Below are 20,662 nucleotides of genomic sequence, written 5' to 3' on the forward strand. Positions count from 1 at the left end.
AGGTTTGGAAGGAGGGACAGATGGTTCTGCAATAGGCCGGGGAAGAGCCAAAGTTCACTCCCGCTCCTTAGCACTCTGCTGTCAAGATCAATGTTTGCCCACCTGTGCATTGCGCTTTTTCTGCTGTGAGAAGCAACAACCATAAAACTGGAGGCAGTAAAGCAACCCAGCTGCGGGGAGGCCGGTGCCTCGATTACTTCCTCATAGCCATTTGTGCTTTGCAGCACCGCTTTATCAGTAGCTGGGCAAAGCAAGCTGACTGAAAACACCACTACACAAATCAGCCCTACATGACAAACAATGTCTGCACTTCCATCAAACATCCTGTTTTGGACAAATCTGGTCATGGGAACTGCAAGAGCAAAAAATAAGGAAAAATCTTTGGACTCACTATTCCAAGGCAGCTCTCAATGTGCTGAGCTGGCCTCGGGATGCAGTGCCTTTCTGCTGGGCTTACAGCTCCTTGCTGAGACCTTGGAGAGATGGGGACTGCCCTCAGGGCTACGTTAGCTTTTAATTTGGCTTTTCTGAGCTCTGCAGAGCTCTAGAGTGCCAAACCCTCTTGCAGGAGATCTGTCTTCCCCAAATCCCACGGTGAGGCAGAGGAAGCAAAGCAGCCATCTCTTGTTAAGCATCTTTACACTCAGGTAGTCCAGGCTCTTGCAAGACTGTTGCCCTTAACAAGGACCACCCTTTCATTACATATGTGCATAAGGCCTAACACAAAAGATCCCCACAGCCCGCCAGGCCTGCTATTGTCAAATGAATAATCACTGTGATGCATTTTCAGAGGGTTTGGAAACAGCAGGGGATGCTGGAGAGTGCTCCTGGTCTGGTGCATCCTTTGCTCTCCAGAGCCTGCTGAGGGAGAGGCCGACTAAACTGTGGAAAATGCGAAATACTTGGGTCTGCTGGAGGGATTTCTGAGTTTTCCAATGTCTGAGGGAGAAAAAAACATTAGCTATAATATCATTCTGATAACTGAAAAAAATATAAAATAATCAGCTTAAGTGAAGTATACATAACATTATAGAAAACCATGTGTTAGATACGCATAAATACCTTGTGAGATTGCAAGGTCTGATGCAACAGATTAATAAAATAAATGTCCATTTTCTGAGTTTCTATTGCACTAGTAATTCTCCAAGTGCTACTTGCCATATATTTTCCTTGATACAGTCAGGAGGAAAACAGCTAATCTGACATGACAAACTCATTGTATTTGAAGTCATCTATGGTTTGAAACATGTGTCATATGACTAAACACCCTACTTCTGGTACAATGCACCCCACAGTAAAATTGGACAGAGCTCATCCTTAAATGCCCTGCCAAAAATACTCCTAACAAAGGGCAACAAGAAAACGTAATTCAGATGAGGGACATCTGTTCTCTAATGTTTGCAGATAATGACTGGATCAAGTGTCTGCATAAAGGATAATTATTTTCTGCAGATGGTTTGATCTGGTATTTTAAACATTGTAAAAAAAAAAAAATCTAGCCTCTCAGTAAAGTATGTGGGGCTTTGCTCAGAAGAGACCTTTTTCCTACATTCTGCTGCATTTTATGAATACAAAGATAACTAAAACTGTGAGCAACTAAAAGACAAAATGTAGGTGTTAGAGAAAAATATGCAACTTTAATGTGCACAATATACATTCCATTTTTATATTACAATGCTAGATACCAAAATAATTCTCAGTGTGAAGTTTTATTATAGGAGAATGGCAAAATAATGGTCTTACACTGTGCAAGATTTCAAAGGGAAGTTCAGTTCCCAAAATGATGGCACAATACAGTTTTTAATACAAAAATAATTCTACTGTCTTTCCTCAAGACAGAGGGGAATAAAACAACCATTACTGAGACACATTCTTGTTAAATCACTCTCATCGTACGCCCTTGCAGTGCATTACTTGCCTAGAGATAACACAGTTTATTGCAACTCTCCTCTGAGTCACTCTGACAGCAGGAGATGGAGCTGTCCCCTCTGCACGGGTGGGTGGTGGGGCTGTGGGTCGGTGCCTGTGAGGAGGTGGATGCAGACCAGCAGGGCTGAGGGGCCCTGCCTCCCTGGGCTGGGCGTGAGCCCCTGGCACGGCTGAGCGGACAAAGCAGGAGGGAGGAAGAGGATGGCTCTCCCCACAGCATCCTTCATCACTCAGGCTTCATTTCCCTTAGGCCAGCAACCTGCTGGCAGCCTGGGGCTGACTTTGCCCCCCCCCAGCAGGGGGATTATTGCTCTTTACCATTTTATTAGTTTGTAGTGCAGTATTACAGCCTGAGAGCACCAGCCACTTGCATGGTGTGAGCTCATTCTCAAACACAGCCTCCGAAAGGTGCCTCTTCCCTCAGGAAGCTGGCAATCACAGACAAGAAAGAGCTCGCCACCAGTCTGAGGAAGTAACTCTCACTCACCCATAAAGCAAACATTTTTTAGTTCATACGTGCATGCAAAGCATGCAATCATCCCAGCAGACCTGCCTCTGTCAACACCTCTGCCTAACCAAGTCCTCCCTGCTGCTTAGAGGGAAATGGATGAAGAGAAAGTCTTTCTCTTTTTGCGCACAGCTAGCACAGTCTTTGGAAATGATGTAACCAGGTGTTTTGAATGGAGAACATTTCTTCTCTTAAAACAATTAGCATTGCTTACATCTCAAAGAAATGTGGTGTCAAGCTGTCTGTGGGGCTGGGCAGGCTTAATTCCACTTGTTTTTGTTGCGTTTATAGATGGTTGATTATTCCTGCAATTGGAGAAACTAAGCAATGTGGTGTTTTAAATGAAAGAGTAGATGCTGGAGTACAGGGTGCCACCAATAGTGAAAAGTAGCAGCTAGGTGAGCAAGGCAGGCAGCCCAGGTCCCATTTCCATGGCTTGGGGGCTCGCTCATGCTAGAAAAGGGGCAGCTGCTGCATTTGGTGCACGTTAGAAATTAGGAGAGAGGAAAAGGGGCCTCTCGAAGGGCCAGCTTTGATTGGACTTCAAGGTATACCAAAGTATACCTGCACCACCAGGTATACCTTGGAAAGTAACACTTTTATTTTGAATGGAGGGAGATATCACTATCTCAATTTTACCTTTGAAGATATAACACTGATGTTGCCTAAGGAAGCCTGTGGCATAGCAAGAAATGGCCCCTGAAACCCCCAAGTCCCAGCCCAGGACTTCATCCAGAAACATGCCTACATGTGCGACTTTATTCAATGCACGTTTGCCTGTCCCCGTTTGGAGTGAGTACGTGATAGGCAACAGATAGTTTCATTTTCTCGGCCCAGCCACCTGCTGCATCTGGGAAGCACAAGCAGCCAGTCCTGCCTCTGAGGTGAGCACTGGCTGATTGGAATCTCAGCAGTTACACACGTAATTACATTACAGATAAGCATAACCGCATCTGCTGCGCTGGGGAGGAGGGGGAGGAGGAGCAGCAACAGGGCACCGCCATGCCTCGGCCCACACAGCGCTACCGCTCCGCGGCTGCCGCTGCGGGCCCCGAGGGCCCCGCCATGCCAGCGGGCCACGCTCCGCCCTCAGCCGCGGGCACCGCCCGGGCCGGCCCCAACGGCCACGCTGACCGTTAACGGCCGCGGAGGGCGGGCCATTGCCGCACTACGCTTCCCAGCGTGCCTCGGGCGGCGAGGGGGGCGGGCTTAAGGGGGGAAAAAAAAAGAAGGCGAGTGTGCGGTAGGGGGGCAGCTTCCGGTTGCGGGCTGGCGGCGCGCGCGGGGCGGCGCGAGCGCCGTGTGTTTACTTCCGGCCGCCCTAGTGCGCGAGTGTCAGGTTGAGGGGGGAACCCGGCGCAGCCTGGCGGCTGCGGCGCGAGGCGAGCGCAGCCGCAGCCGCTGCGCGGGCGCGCGCGCGCGCGCGGCACCCGGAGCCCGGGCCAGGAGCCGGGCAGCGCGCGCGCACCCGCCCGCCCGCCGGGCAGCGAGGGAGGCAGCGGGGGCGGAGCGGGGCGGAGGGGGGGCGCCGCCGCCGCCGCCGCCGCCGCCGGGAGGAGCCGGGCCCCGGCACCTGGAGCGGGAGCTGCGGGGGGGGGGGGCCCATGAGCGGACGGTGAGCCGGGACGCGGCGGCCGCGGGAGCCTCGCAGCGCGGCGGCACCCAGCCATGGACTGGCTCATGGGGTGAGTAGGGCTTGCCGTCCCCCGCCTTCACACGCACACGCGGAGGCACCCGGCGCCTCAGGGAGCGGCTCCCGGCTCGGCAGGCTTTTCCTCGTCCGGGCAGCCCCGGGGCCGGCCGGAGGAGGGCTGAGGCGGGCGGGCGCCAGGTGCGCGCAGCGCCCGGCGAGCCGTTGGGGGCGCGGGGGGGGAGCCCTCGGGGGCTCCGCTAGGCTGAGCCGTTGGGGGCGCGATGGGGGTGAGAGCCGTTTGGCTGAGCCGTGGGGTGGGGGGCGGAGGGGGTGAGGCTGAGCCGCTGCGGGCGAGGGAAGGGGCGCGAGAGGGAGCCGTTAGGCTGAGCCGTTGGGGGCGCGAGGCTGAGGCGTTAGACGCCGCCGCGCGAGAGGCGCCTCCCGGGGTTGGGGGTCCCGGGCTGCTTCTTGAAGGGGTGCGGGCCTGCCTCGGCGGGATCGAGGTGTCTCTCGCCCATGGCGATGCTGAGCAGTGCAAGCGGTGAGGGAGGAATAAATGACTAATCAGTTATTTGCAGTAGAGATGACAACCAGTGTTACATCCTGCGGTGACATTAAGAGGAAACGTTAGAAAACGCTCCTGGACCACACGGAGGCGAGCATGTCTGGGTGTAGCCTACTGTGCTTGAGGGGAGGGGGAGGAGGTGCTGAGAACTTGCCTTGTCTCAAGCAGTTGCTCTCTCACTTTTTCTTTCTTTCTTTCTTTCTTTCTCTCTCTCTCTCTTTTTTTTTTTTTTTTTTTTTTTTGAAGTAATTTTCCTTTCTGGGTATAGAAAGGTCAGGTGTTACAGATCTGCATGCATTCCTATTAATTTAGTGTGAGACTAGTATCTCTGCAGCATAACTTCACTTTCCACCTAGAGGCTTGCTGAAGTTTAAATGTCTTCCTGTGAGGAGGAAGAGGAGACCTCACCAGAGATTAAGGCCAAATCAAAGCTGTGCCAGGGGGCTTGGGTAGCCTGAGATTAATAGAGGTGATTACTCAGAGATGGAAGGTAGAAAGCACTTTACTGATTTTAGGTTTGAAAACCTTGACAAGAGAGAGGAAGACAGTTGATGGTAGTGATCTGATACACTGTCAGTATCCCAAGGAAATTAAACTTGCTTGCTTCTTGCATGAGTTGTGCTGGTGACTTGGACTCAGGTGAACTGTGAATAATTATGTTTCGGAATTGGACGGGCAGTAAGTTTATGCTTCAGCAAAACTAGTATTTCAGTGATATTTGCTCTCCTTAGTTTCTTCTTTTGCAGTAGTTTGATCTTGATCAGGTAGCTTTATTTTCTAATGTGACATACTTAGAATATGGAGTAAGAAACTTTTTTGTTGCAATTACCAAATCTGGTGTGCCAGAAGGTTCACTCATGCATGTGTGTTTGTTTGTACTGCCATTTGTCTCCAGCTGAACTGGTTTGCTGGTGGAAGTGTGACAGTTCCTACATATCTTCACAGTAGGTGAAGTCTTGAGCCAATTGTCAATACCAGTTATGTTTTTCTGTAAGTTTGATCCTTCAGCTGATGGGCGTGAGTGCTGAATATCTGTAGGGTATACACTGATTCTATAGTTTTCTTTCAACAGCCTAAGCAGTAGAAATACAGTATTTGAGCTGTGTGAAAGGGTTCTGTTCCATGTACTGACACAGTAGTAGGTTACAGAGCTAATTCTATTGTTGCATAGTCATAATGGAAATCAAATCCAAAAAGTGGCATTTACAGTAGTATTTTCAACAGCTACTAAGTACAGGTGGTCTGTTGTATTTACTCTGCAAAAGTAAAAACTTAAATATCAGAGAGCTCCACAATACTTACAAAAATGTCTAACCCAGTAAGCCACCCATGCAAGCCATTTGGATGACTCAAGATGACTCGGTTATGTAGTTCTACTTATTTTGTGTAAATTACTTTGTAAAGCAGAAAAGAATCAAAGTTTAGTCAAACTGTCAATACATTAAAATGCCAGTTTTAGTATAAAATTATTTTAGGCTTTATGAAGTTGCTGTGCAAAAATGACCTTTTTTTAACCAAGGATGGGCAGAAAAAAAGCTGCCTGCTTTCCCTGTTGATCTGGAGTCATTTGTACGTTACTTGCTTGTTCTCAGCTATATCTTGATATTTGTTACCTGACCAAAACCAGTAATGTCCCACTGTGTTTTTTTTCTTTTCTTCTTCTTTTTTTTTTCCCTTTAAAAGTTTGAGTTCTATTTGTGCAGTCTTCTGGGGGGTTTAGCGGGAAAGGAAAACATTGATATTTTGAAGGTTAAAGGGAAGGAAGGTTTTACAGACCCTTTTTAATCTGTCCGACTTATTGCTGTTGTTAACAACAATGCATATAATGTAAAAGGTTCTTGCTGTTTGTTGAGAAAGAAACTGAGGCTATTAGTCTGTCACAGCAGAGTTTTGGGTAACACAGCCCAGCCTTTCTTTCACTGACAACTTTCAAATGTTAGCCTTTTGGGTGAGAAGGGAGGGACTGCAGAAAAACCTGCAGAAATAGTTAGAAGAACAAGTCACTTCCAGCAGTGTGTGTTATCAGTCCTTGTGTTAATTTCTTTTTGCATCTCTGGGTAACGAATTTTAGTCTGTTTCTTAGTGTTGTCACTTTTCTTGAATGAGTGTTGCCACTAATAGAAAGTACTGTGATCTTTCTTATTCCTAAATGTTTTGGTGTTTCTTGTGTAATGCTTCCTAATGTTCTGGTGTGAGAAAACATCCTCTAGTTCTTAACTTTGGATTACTAAGAAATTAACTTTCAAGTGCAAGTGAGTTAAATTAGGCGGTAGTAACAGTCACTTCTGTTCTAGATCTCTGCTCTTCAAGCTCATGTCACATTTATCGCATGGAAGATTTAGAGTGAAATCTGCTTTGTTCCTTAATGGTCCTCCCCTTTACTTGTGTTCTTTGGAAAAGTGGGGGAGGGGTAAATTCTAATCATACCACAAAGGGCAGCCACCGAAGTGTCTCTGATTGCCCCAGAGTGCTTAATATACAAAAACTGAAAGCTGAAGCTTATAAACAGTAGTGAAACAATTAGAGATTAGTCAAACATCTATAGGTTTTCTGATCGCACAGCAAAACTTCAGTGAGGTGCTGCCTTCTGTCAAGTGCTTCAACATCCAGCAAAGTCCTACCAAAGAAAGGTGAATCATGTTATGATCAAACCTCAGTTTAACACCAAAGTAAACTCGGGTTGTGTGAGGTGTGTGTGTGTGTACTTGGTTAGTATCTCTTACCCTTCTGCTGAATGACAGTCTTCACACTGATGTTGATGAAAGCTTGGTGTCACTTCAGTGTGTAAAGTGATGGTATGTATGTGTGTCTTAAAAAGAGCGTTCAAGTTGTGCAGTGTCTTGGGTCTCTCTCTCTCTCTCTCTCTCTCTCTCTCTCTCTCTCTCTTAAAATATATACATATATATATATATAGAGAGAGAGAGAGCATTTTCATTGTATTTTCAACATAACTTTGATTAGAGATCAGTGTTGCTTAATAGCTTTGTTCAATAGTATCTGACAGATCTACGTTATGCACTTTGAAAGAGACTTCAAATTTATGTTACAAATAGGATAGATCTGTTCTTGAAATTCAAAGTAGTAACAAAGGCATTGTGCCTTCTGTTGAGACTTGCTTTTTAATTTGGTTTATAATTCATAATTAAAAAGGAAATAAATTATTAAATGTACTAGTAAACTTGAACATGGTGTTGATTTTTTTTAAACTTCAGCTGTGATGTCTACTGTTACACTCTTGTGTATCAAAGAAGAATTGTGTATTGTAGCTTTTTTGTGAATTGTTACATAAACATAGAGAAAGAAATTTTTATCAACAGTTACCTATTATGCAGAAGATAATACTTTGGGCTACATCTGTACTGTGATGTGGTACTATGCGGATTGGAACCAGGAGAACTGTAACAGTTTAACATAGTTGTGATGGCAAAATACATCTGTGTGTAAAGGCATCTTATAGTGGCAGAAGAACTACTTTTGCAGGAATGAGCTGGAGAACTTTATATAGGCTACAGACAAAGCTTTCAGCATATAGACTAACCATGCAAAAAGGGGCTTATAGTGAAGAAAACGTGAAAAAGAATTTTATTTTTTTTTCTTTTTCAATGAAGCTTCTCTTTCAATAAACTAATGGCATTGCCTCTCATTTCTTATTTGAAAAACTACATCCTTGAAGAAGTGAAGTGGTGCCTATAGTCTTCTGTGAAGATCATTTGCTGTTGAATGCGTATCAGTATTCCCTCTGCATCAGAGGACTATGATTTCCCAGGATCAGCATAAGCATCTCAAGTGCTTGTGAACTGCAGTGTCCAGTCCTTTCCCAGGCGGTTCTTGCCTTGCTCACAGGTAGCAGTAAAATGTTAGTGCTTTTATCCACATGCTTTGGGTTCACTGCAGTACTTGAGACCCCTATTCCAAGGGATAACTGCAGCACTTAGCATCTTATTAAAAATAAATTTTTAGATGTAGAACTTCTACAGTAGAACTTATACTGTGTAATAAAACTTACTTCAATAAAATATTTTTTGAACAGCAGGATATCTAGCCCTTGGAGGGGAATATGACAGTAAGAAAATAAATTATATGAGCATGTTAACTTTACAATAGTGTATTATCTCTGTGCCTTTCTCAGACTGAAATTCACGGCTCTATCTCCCAGATCTAACCACAGTGCAAGCGGAGTAAAAGACAATGGGCTGTGCGCAATAGGGATTCACCATGTTTTTAATTTTTAAAGTTGTAGCCCTAGCTACCCATACTGTCACAGGATCCAATGTTCAGTTACCTCTTCTTTCATATGTTGCTCTGCTGACTTGGGAAAGAGGCCTTAAAGATGATTGAAGGCTATCCTTTTCTCATATCCCAGCCAAGATACTTTCACAACTTCAGCCCTAAGGATTTTTAGAAAAGCAGTGGACTAGAAAGATCAGAAAAGGCAAATGGAAGAAGAAGGGAGCAAACTCTTGTTCTGATTACTTGTGCTTGAAGATAGCATGGAGAGGTTCAGTCTGCTTAGGTGCTCTATCATTTACTGCCATTATAAGTAAAGCTCCTGTATTTTTACTCCCTATATTTTACTCCCTATCTGGGAGTAAACCTCCCAGATATTTTCAGACTAGACAAAGCAAGTGGATGCAGCTGTAGGCTGACCTCTCTAATCCACTATAACAGCTTTCTCACTTTCAAATTTATTTTCTGATTTCAGTTAATCCACTGGAAGCAGTGCCCATAATTAACTTCTTTGCATAGTTTTCATCTGACCAGGACAGGTAGTTGGAAAGTGTGCTGTGTGGAGACATTTGCTATGCAAATGCAATCTTCTAGATTATAAACTCTGCTGGTGCGTTTTTAACAAACAGCTCAGAAGAACTTCTGTAGTGATTAGGATTGCACACTAGTAAGTTTATCTAGTGCCGAAGGCCATTATGGCATGCTTTCTTTTATCTAATTATAAATGTTTAGGGCTTAAGATCAAACTAATAGTTTGCCCACTTTTTTGGGGAGATAGGATTTTGCCACTTTATCCCAACAATGATTTTGAAAGATATAGGTTATGTAAAACACAGATACTGTTTTTTTTGCTATCTGTCTCCTGTACTGCATTTATGGAAGTATCTTTAAGAAACTTCCTCATAAGTTCTTAAGATATCTTCCAGTTTGGTATACACTGTAGTGAAATATGAGTAATACTGTTGCATAGAGAAGTCCTAACACTGAGCTAGTAAGTGATGTGAATAGCTGGGGACCAAAGATGAAAAATGACACAAGGTGAAACATTTATAACCAGCATTCTAGTACTGTGTCAGTAAAAATCCATTATGCTAAGTTAAACTTGTTAGACTAAATCTTTGTTGCTTTTGAAGAGGCTACATTAATTGAAAGGAATACATCTTGTAGTGGGAACAGTGAGGAAACCACGCAATATACTTTGCTCTCAGCTTGGCTGCTACCAGTATAGTTGAGCCAAACTAATGTTAACAGTACTTTTGTCTATGCCTACTTTTACATAGAGGTAGCTAATGATTTTCATTCTAGGTACTGCTTGAAGCTTCCTAATTGTAGAATGCTTTTATGAGAAGGAAAAAATGAAGAGCATTGGAAGTTCTTCAGCTGCTGTAACAGCAAGAAATGCTTTCAATCTTCTTCCCTTTAGTTATTTTCAGTGAAGAAAGTCTCTTGCCTTTATAAGGCAGTCCTCCTTAGAAGCTCTGCTATGACCTCCCACCTTTCACAGCTGCACAGTGTATATTCATGCTTCTTTTTAACTGACCTCACAACAGGTGTTTCCCTTACATTACATTCCATGCAAACTCTTGGCTTCATAGTCCAGTTTTCCTACTGTGGGAGAGCTGAAAATAACTCAGAACCTGTAAAACAGACGTGTCTAGTCCCACTGGGTAGAAAATGTTCACATATCCCTTATTTATTTCTATGTATAACACTACCTATGGCCTCCTAGGGTTTTCGTCTCAAGATAAATCTAGGTCTGTTTATGAGCCACTTGCACTCAGTTCACTACTTACAATTGAAGTTTCAATATTATTTCATATTCTTTTATTAGACATGAGTCTTACCTCCGTTAAACCAGAAGTTAACTGTGAATTGTTGTGCTAGTTGTTTTAGCAGGTAAAGAAATATCTCCATTAAATATTAACTTGTATTATGCATTAGTATAGTAGTGGAAAGGTGCTGTTTGTTTGATATCCTTGGAAACTCATGTTATGTAGTTGTAGAAATGGAATCAGGATTTGCTGAGAAGTTAAACTCTGAACCACCCACTGTTCCTTTATATCTATGGTTCCGAATGGCCTGAGATATATTACAGAAAGTCATTATTACTTTTCTGCCATCATGCAAAGCAATGCAAAAAAGTAACTGCAGAACCTTACACCCTGAAGTGTCTTGATATACTTAATTATTGATTTCTTATATTTGTTGCAGAAAATGCTGAATTCTTGCATTTGAAATCTGCATTATTTTAGCAAACCACTGAAATTATATTAGTTAGGCAGTTACTTGTCTTTGATTAATACAATGTATATGAATAACAGCTTGCTTTTATGAGATCATTCTTTTTCCAACAAAGAATTTATTTAGGGGCATAAGTACAGATCAAACCCAAGGTTCCTGACAATGAACTCTTACTTTCCTTCAAAAAAGGACATTAAAAGGGTAGTAATACATCCATCTGCAAATTACCATTTCCTCCTCTGCACTGTTTGTGATAAATAATTAGTGGATTTCTGATCATCTATCTTGCACGGACTGTTTGGAAGAACTGCAAAATATCTGAAAATATGAGATGCTGTGGGCTTGGAGCAGGTAATAAAGAATGGCCTCAAACCACCATCAGACTTGCTGTCCTACTTTGTTAAATCAGTTTATGGCAAAACTATAAGCATACTGATGGTGAACTGGATGTTTATGAAGAATTCAGTATTTATAATTTGTTCTAAATCAAATTTCAGATACTTTAGAAAACTACTGACTGTCTTGCGTCAGGAATGCAGGTGGAATTTTGGGTGCCTGGCTGAGTCCAGCAGTCTGATTCAAGACAATTTTGAGGAAGCTTGGTTCATGCTTGATGGCCTATATAGCTTTGCCATATTTTACTGGCAGTTTCCATCTGTTATGTCTACTGGATGTGGGCCCAGAGCAAGAATTCTTGAAAGCGTAAAATTAATAAGAGTCTGCAATTTTTAGATAGCTGTGTGTACAAGTTTGAACCTGGTTTTGTCAGATCTGCATGTTCTGTAATCACTGCTGACCTAGTAAAGAACTCTTAGTGGAATGCTGTTGAAGTAATCTGTGCAGCATTTTTTAACCTGTGTTTAGCCTTCTAAAATGAGTAATAAGGTTGTGAAACTTATTTACTGGATTCAGTTTTTAAGTGCCCTCATTAGGGCATTAATTTTTCCATCCATCTTATTATGCAATAAAAAAGAAATTTAGACTGTGTCCTTAGCTGTATTAAGCTTTATAATGCATGTGTATGGTTTCTTGGCAACCATGTGTTGCTTATAGTATTATTGGAGACTTTATATCAGTGAGCCATGAGATCTCTACTTAAGGAAGAATTACGGCTTCATGACTTTACTAAAAACTGTTCCAGCGCTTCAGGCAGCCTCACTGCTCCGGAGACTGTGTACAATAATTTTAAATAAATTGATTTTAGAATTAGTCAGGCTGAATATAATTGTAAGTGGTTGAACAATAGTACAATACTGTTAGCATTTGTTGAAAAAATGGCAGTTTTGTGTGAAGTTAGCTTCCTTTCCTTCTGCCTGCCAAGAGAAAATGGTCAGGGGACAGGTTCTTTGCACAGTCCACAAAGCTCTGTTTCTGATTGTGGAAAAAGAAAGGGCTATTTGAACACTGAAATTATGTGCACACAATCAGAATTTGGATATAACTTGTCAAGCCTCTGAAGAAAGTCAGAAATTAAACTGGAATCAGGACAGGAAGGACTATCATAGATCAAATTCCTCTTTATTCTGAACATTCAAAGAAGAACTCCATTAAGCTAAAATAAATACATGAAGAAAACTATATTCTTCAGCAAGCATCTTCTGTGCTTTGGTGTTAATTGCAAAGTCAGAGTGATCCAGGCCCCCTTAACTTGCACTCTTCAGAATATATTTGCTTGTGTTTTTTTTCACTGTTCATAAAAAGTGTTCATTGAATATTTTTATCATCAGTGTTCATTGACTGGTTTACTAGTGTGCCTTCTCTACACTGAAATATGTAAATAATTATGACTTTTATCTGAGAAATGTTACATGGTAGTTACACACAAAGCACAGAATTTGTGTATAAGAGGTTATGTAGGTGAGCTTGAGTTTTTTTCTTTTCTGTGATGCTTGTTTTCACAACCTTAATGTTCCTTCAGCATAGAATTTCCTAATTTATAGAGCTTCCTTTTTTTGTGTGTGATACTTCATAAAACATAGCTATTCAGGAAAGGCTTTGTTTCATTGAGGATATGTTAATAGGTTATGCAAAACTAGGTAGAGCTGTTTTTTACAACAAGGTGTTTTATGTCCACTTTGTGGATGAGACTACTCAGGCTTAGGTTACAGGGTTAACTCTGTGGTTTCAAGTTTGTGTGAGGTGTGATAAATGATAAATAGCTTTTGTTTCAGTTCGTCTTTTCTCTGATGACATGCAGGTGTTGCTGGAACTCCAGTCTATGACCTTCGTGATTGTCATGACTAATAAAGTATTAGTGTGTAACTACTTGCAATCGGATGTACGAAGAAATGAGTTTGTAGTGAGGGTTAATAACTTTTATTAGACGAACAGATGCACTTGGGGAGGAATAAAAAGCTTCTAGGCATATTTGAATCTTTTGTTTATGTTAATAGACTATCTTGACCAAACCTGTGTTAATACTACTACTCCAGTGTTGGTTGGATAAATGTTGCCTGCTGATTTAGCAACAGGCTGATATCTTTTTAAGAAGCTGACCAACCTACCTTCAAAAAGTCATGGGTGGGCACCAGTCTTGCAATTGCCAAAGTTATCTGAATCTCTTCTAGGAGAGAAAAGAGATTAGCAATTGGAGTGTTTGTTAGTTCTGGTTGTGGTATCCAGATCCTCAAGTATACCTTATCCTATCCAAAATCTTTTTTTTTTTCCTTTTGTTTCTTGAGCCAAGCTTTCTTAGTTTATTTGTAATTTCTGGTTGGTGTGCATATGCTAACCTGCAGTTTTGGCAAAGTGTATTTATTAGTCTCATCTGTGTCTCCTTTCTGTTGTAGCCAGAAAGTACTACTTTTTTAAATTAGTGATGGGCTGATTTTTGAGATTTTTTTAAAAAATCTGACTGGTGACAGCTGAACAGAGGAAATAGTAAAGGGAATGCTTCAGCCTAATGACTGTTGCTGTTTTTTTTTTCAGTTGCTGTCCTAGCTCTTGTAAGTTAAGAGATTCTGTTGGATGCCCTTCTACTGTTGAATTTTCAGGTATTAGTCTTAATTTTTCTCTGTACAGTATTCCTCTTATGGACAAACATCTAGCAGTAGTTGCTCCTATTCTGCCCCTTCCTCATTGGATTGTTGTACTGCTGTTTGCTGCGAAAAACTTTTGAAGGCTATCCTGAAGTTTCAGTTATTTCAGATGTATTTATTAATGCTTATTAGGCAGATGATAGGCTTTTACCGTGTGATCTAGCATAGCACGTTTTCATTTTGAGTCTGAGTTATGAGTGCTAGTCAAAGTGATTTGTTCTAGAAACCCCAGAACATCTGTGATGAGGGTGTCTCTGTTGCTCCACCCTGCTGAACGTGGCAGTTGTACTTGCCCAAGACTCACTTGAGCCTGCTGAGGCTTGAGCTGGTGATGTAGAGCACTGTGAAAATTGTTCTGTGAAAGGAGAGATTCTGTGTTAATGCTTGTCCTGCACAGCTTGGTATTTAGCTACAAGTTTACAGGCTGGTTTACTGTTGAGAAAGGTGGCTTTCCTGTTTTTTTTTTTATTATTATTTTATTATTATTTATTTATAATTTTTTTACAGTACTAGAGGGTGTTTAAAAGTGTAAATGTTCTCCAGGCTTGCATTTCAGACAGGATGTGCTCCAAGTAGGTAGAATATTACTGATGTGTTAACAGAGTTACTTTTTCTCATTATGGTTAATAGAATCATTGCTGTTTGTTTAATTCAAATTACCTTGGTTTCAGATGGAGTGAAAACTTACTAGGCTGACTGTTCAGGAATACTTGAAATTAGTCATCCTGTTAATGAAGAAATATTTTCTGCCATTGATGAAACTCTTTTCAGTAGGAAGTATATATAATCCCTCTCCCAAGTAGATATAACAAGACCAGCTCCTGCTAGATTTATTAAATTGCCCATGTTTAAATATTCAATTCTGAAAAATGATCTCTTTTATTTTCCACTTGGAAAAAAATTATTGAAAAGGTGATATCTTTATAATAAAGATGGCCTCATTTTAACACATTGGTTCTACTCCTTTAGGGTGTGTCAGCTGTCCTGAGTACTTCTGAGCCAAACGAAAAGTGTGAAATAAAAGGGTGTCAAGTATTTGTGTGAGCATCACAAATTAAGCTTGAAGGAAAGGTTTCTCAACTTACAGATAGCAACTTCCATGAAGTTTTTAATTGTATTTTAACAAATACAACTCAAATTGACTCTTTTAACTTGGTTTAACTTGCTGTGTAGGAAAGTCATTGCACAGTCTCAAATAGGGAAAAAGAAATTTTTTGGCAATAAACTGGAGAATGCATGAAGTATATCTGAAGTTTGATGGTACTCGGTATTAAGAACAGTGTTTGCCATTATGGTAAGCTGATATAATCCCAGCAAATTGGAAGCAAATATTGAAGGAAGAAAAGTGCTTGCATATGTAAGAAAACTGCTAATAGACATCATCATCTTTTCTCTGCAAGGCATAAAAGAGGAATAATAATTATTTTCCACTGTTACTAAGACTTCAATAATTTTATAAAATATTGCGAGTGCCTAATAGTATCTTATGTGGAATCATTATCTGTAATTGAAATGTAGCTATCGAAATAAGTGCACAAAGAGCTTAGATCCTGAGATTTCCAGTATGGACTTGAATCACTGACGTAAAGGAGTAATTTATCATTCATCCAGATAAATGTCTTTGGCATGGTTAGGCATATGCGCACATTTTGTCAGTGGGCCCCTGCAACATGCTGTGCATGTATCACAGTATGCTCCTGCGTTGGTGTCTGTTGTGACTTTTTGATTGCCTGTGGCTGTAAGTATTATTGGCTGCCCTTTAATTCCTAGACCAATAGTTCTTGTCCCATTGTTTGTAGAGAACATGTTCTAGTTGTGGACTTGGCATGCTTCTATTGAAGGTGTGAATGTGGTTTGGATCTGTTGTTTTATAGACTAAGGTTCTCGTCCTAGCTGTACCAGAAATTAATGTGTGCAATTTGTTGACGTCACAAGTCAGGCTGTAAGATACTACTCAGTCTCAAGGGAAAAGAAAGTAAAACCCAAATGGCTTTTAACTGATATGAGATTTGAACTTGAGGGCGGCTAACTACCAACTCAGTACACACTTTGTAGATTATACAGTACTTGAGTAGGAAAGGGTCTTTTTGACTTGATAGTGTGATGGAAAAGAAAATGTGGTTAGGCTGAAATGTGCAACTTCATTCCAAATTGTGTGCTCTGCCATTCCGTGTGAAAACTAGCATTAGTAACTGATTCGTATTTACTTCTTTTTATTATGTTGATCAAGTGCTTTAGAAGTCAAAACTATGCATCTGTTAAATAAGCTATGGAAAAGTACGTGAGGTTTGGAGAAGGTCAAAGACTATTGTAATAGGAGAACCAGACTATACATGCAAACCAAATCTGCTCAGAGCTTTTTGTTCCTACCAAAATGAAGATGCATTTCTTTTTTCCTATTCCTCTTCGTTCTAATCTCCACTATCTTAAATCTTTGACTTAAATTTGACCTGTTTGGTATTGCTGGCCAAACAATAAAGCAGATATATTCTGTATTAACAAAAATAAGAGGGGATAATACATCTTTGTTTTTGGTATGTTTTGGATGGAAAATATAGCATCATTTTAAAAGGGTATTGTCAAATTAAAGGTTTCTCTGAATTTGACTAACTCTTTATCCTTTTGCAAGTACATACCAAAATATTTGCACATTTTACATGTAAAAAAATGAGAAAGGACCAAACAACTGTGGGAACAACTAAGGCTAGTGAAGTGGGTGGAGCTCACAGGAAATGAAGCAAAAATATTGTAAGATAAAACTGTCCAAAAAGCAGTCTAATGTACAAGGAAGACAGTGGTTATCACATTGGCATGGGCTATTCATTAACTAGGAGTTGCTAAAATAAGTATTATTTTAAAGTTGCAGCTAGCTACCAGCATGTAACTGCATTATTTTTTCTCATCTTGGATTTGCTTCTCTGTGCCATGGTATTGGAGTCTAGTAAGAGAATGGCAACGTGACTATCGCAGCAGGTGCTGTCTCGGACCTCTAAAGAAAAAATGATGTCTCTAACATGCTCTTCTTACAAAATCAAATCCTGAAGAGCTTCAAGTTAACTAGGTTTCAAACAAATACTTGTTCTGCTTCATCACATGAAAGAAGAACAGCAACTCAGAAGTGGAGGGCAAGCAAAGGCAAAAGTGGGTTTACAAGACAGTTGACTCATCAGCATACTTCTGCAGTAGCAAACAACTTTTACATCTTGCATAACAGTAAAAGGTTAGAATACTAATAAATGGGAAGAATTTTTGCATACAGGGTGTAGTTAAGCCTTAGGGTTTAAGTTTTATGATGTCACTAAGGCAAATAATGTAATTCTGTAAAGATTAGCCACATTAGCCAGTGTATCAGCAGTTGTACTAGCTAGGGTAATACTGGTTTTCAGTCCACACGTCAAAGCCAAACAACCAGAGCCAGGAAGGAGTTTCTCCTGGGATATATTGTTCGATGATTAGCTGCCTTTACAGAGATTTATGTCTTCTGAATCACTCCAGTGTTGGCCACTGTCAGAAATGGAATATTAGATTTGGTTAGCTGTCATTTTGCATTATGCATGGTCCTGTGGTGCAGATGTAGGTATCCGTTACTTAGTGAAATGACAGCACACTAAAGATTTATCTTTTCTTCTATTTGCAAATAGCTCTTCTTCCAGTGTACTGAAAATTGACACAGTTCATAAAAATCTAATTGTTAAAAAGAAACAAAATTAAAGCTTTTTTTAAGTAACCCTTGTAACAGTCATTTGCAATACCTATTCCTTTTAAACAAATGCTAAATACATTAGTTGGTGAATTGATTTAAGTTTCAAAAACTTTTAAGAAGTCCTCACTGAGTGCTCCTACATTTGACTTTGAAGTCAATGCTGTCTTTGCATTTGCACCTCCATTATGTCTCTTACAGAAAGGTTCTTGATATCTCTTCTTCCTCGTTTTAAATTCATACTTTTTGTACAAAGGTGAACTTTGTCAAATTCACTTTGTGTGAAGTCAGCTGTCTTGTTAGCATGTTTCACCCTTGCCTTCTTTCAGAAGCCCTGAATTACAACATCTTGTTCCTAAGGATGTTGTTTCTGATATTTACTGTTCCCTGTTGTTGGAGCTTTGCCTTTGGGGCTCTGGCTGTCATTGGACATGTGGACTAGTGACTTCTAATAATATTAATAATGTAATGATAATGAGGGGGAAGAGATTTTTTTTTTCTTGTGGGGGAGGATTATTTGAAATTCCATGGAATGAAAAGTATCCCAGGATGTTAATATTTAATCACTGTGGTGCACTTTCTTTAGTACCAGCTTTCTAGAAGTGAAAATCTAGTAGAAATTTTCTCCCTCCCTAGGAAGAAGCAAGAATTAAGATTGAATCCATTGTTACATTGGCAAGAATAGAATATAAATTTGGAAACAAGACCGTGTGGTTATATATACGAGTTTTTATTATTCTGCCATTGTCTTTCCACTCTGTAGTTGCTTGCTTTTTTATTGTAGCTGCTTTTTAAAAGCAAATAATCTCTTTGGTTCACAGGTGTATTTTGAGAGGTGCCAAGTGGTATGTTGACCTTGGTCTTTTCTGCTTGCATCTATAGTGCTGTTTGAACAGTTTATGTGCATAAAACTTTCACATACCTCAGGAATGATCTGAGCTGAAGCTTATGAAGTTTCTATAAACTTTCATCTGAATTTGAAGAGCTGATTTAGCCTATGTTATTTTTTTGTGATTTTTTTTTAACATTTAATACTATTTTAATATTTAAACATTGTTTGCTGATTATAATACTCTAGTAGGAATTTCTCTAGCATCTGGAAAGATGGAACAAAAAGATCATAGATGTAAGGTACTTTTCTTAAATATAGTTGCTGTGTAGAATAATTTAAATGCTGAAGTGAATTTCCTTTCCCCAAAGGAGCTAAGAGAGAGACTCCATGGTGGAAAATAATTTTGATCGCTCTGTTGTGTGTGTAGGGATTTCCCCCTCTTTTCCCTCCCTCTCATTAGGTGCACATTTTACTTGGTTTGGCATATGTGCAAGAGAGAGATCTGAGCATGTGATCTAAATATACTTTGCATTTTTAAAGTTTTATGGTTAGTAACTAAGGCTAGCTTAATAATCCCAGCTTTATTTCGTTCTTGTCATATTAATGCAGAAGAAATATCTTTTTCAGGAGACACGTAAATAGTATCTAATTGAGTACCTGAACAAAATACAATTTGTTGGCTGATACAAAGAATACTATGTGACAAAGCCAATACAAACAGCTGATCAGTTGAGTGATACCTCTGATTTGGTGGTATTGTATTGAGAATAAATAAAGTTTGTTTAGTGATTGGAAATTAGTTTTTTTTTTTTTTTAATATTCCGTGGTGGAGTTTTCATTCAGTTTTTTTTTTTAAACCTTCCACTTTCCTCTCACTTCACTGGTATATTTAATGTTTTAAATCATATTGATACAAAATCGTATACACAGTAGTGTCTATGCAAGTTTTATGAGAATTTGCACTGGATTAACTAACTTAATTCAAAATGTAAATATAAGACCGTGTACACCATTTTGGTTTTATATCTCGACTTTTCTCTGTGAGACCCCTTTTACTAAAAATACACCAGAATGTGAGTGGTTTGGTTATTATTTTCCAAAATCTACTGGGGAAGAGTCAGTGCCTTGTTCTACAATTAGATTTATCAAAAGGATGACCATATTGTATTCAATAGGAGTGAACGAGGCTGTAGCAGCTCTTATGAGCCTTAATTATGAAAAGCTGCACAGATTTTGTAGTTGCTGTGTCACCCTTTGCCCTTTCTCTGAGGAAATATCCCTTTTATCAAAGCGAGTCAATGAAGAAGTTGTTGATAAATTAGGATAATTTTGAATATAGTCACATATGGGAGTGGGAGAGAAAGAAAGGAAAGTCAAAAACATAGCAAGTGCTTCCTCAAAATGCATTGTGGCAGCAACTTGTCTGTAATGTCCAATATAGAATTTCATGGGATATATTTTTTCAAAAGAAAAATTACATTATCTGGCTTTCTAGCATAGCTGTTTCAGGGCAAGGCATACACTTTTTGCTAGAGGAGAACTATTGCTTTTTATTACTCCAATTTCTCCCTCCAGTAGGTTTACTGAGGACAGTGTTTTTCTAACTGCACATTGCAAAACTGAAAGACCTAGGTGATACACATGTGAACTGTGAACCTTTCGGTAAATTGCCTTTTTTAAACAAAACTAATAATGACATCGATACTTTATGTTGAGCTGTGTTAGACTATAGCTCTGTGTGTTCTCAGTGTTTTGGGTGCTGAAGTAAATAAATTTTTATGTTCAGGAGCTGGAACGATTGTAAATGTGCCACAATAGCCTGTGTTTACTTTGGTTCTCATTACTGTACCTTTGAGGGAAATATTTTTAACTCAGCATCTGACAAGTGAATACAAATTTCTTTCTATATATGTCATTGTCATAGCTTCTTTGTTGTTGCTTGATATTATGAGAACAAAAGAAAGCTAGAGATCCTAGTGAGAATGTTAG

At 40.1% G+C, this 20,662-nt stretch overlaps 1 protein-coding gene across 1 annotated transcript in view; it reads left to right on the top strand.

Annotated features, from left to right (window-relative positions):
* Positions 1-3,987: 3,987 nt before the first annotated feature.
* MOB2 (MOB kinase activator 2) overlaps positions 3,988-20,662 on the top strand; it is a 114,889-nt gene continuing 98,214 nt past the window's right edge. Inside the window, exon 1 of the mRNA XM_062577548.1 lies at positions 3,988-4,122. Coding sequence (XP_062433532.1) covers positions 4,106-4,122 — 17 coding nt within the window. The 5' untranslated portion in view covers positions 3,988-4,105. The remainder of the gene's footprint in view (positions 4,123-20,662) is intronic.

Source organism: Rhea pennata, chromosome 5 (assembly GCF_028389875.1).
Source record: "Rhea pennata isolate bPtePen1 chromosome 5, bPtePen1.pri, whole genome shotgun sequence".
Classification (NCBI taxonomy): domain Eukaryota; kingdom Metazoa; phylum Chordata; class Aves; order Rheiformes; family Rheidae; genus Rhea; species Rhea pennata.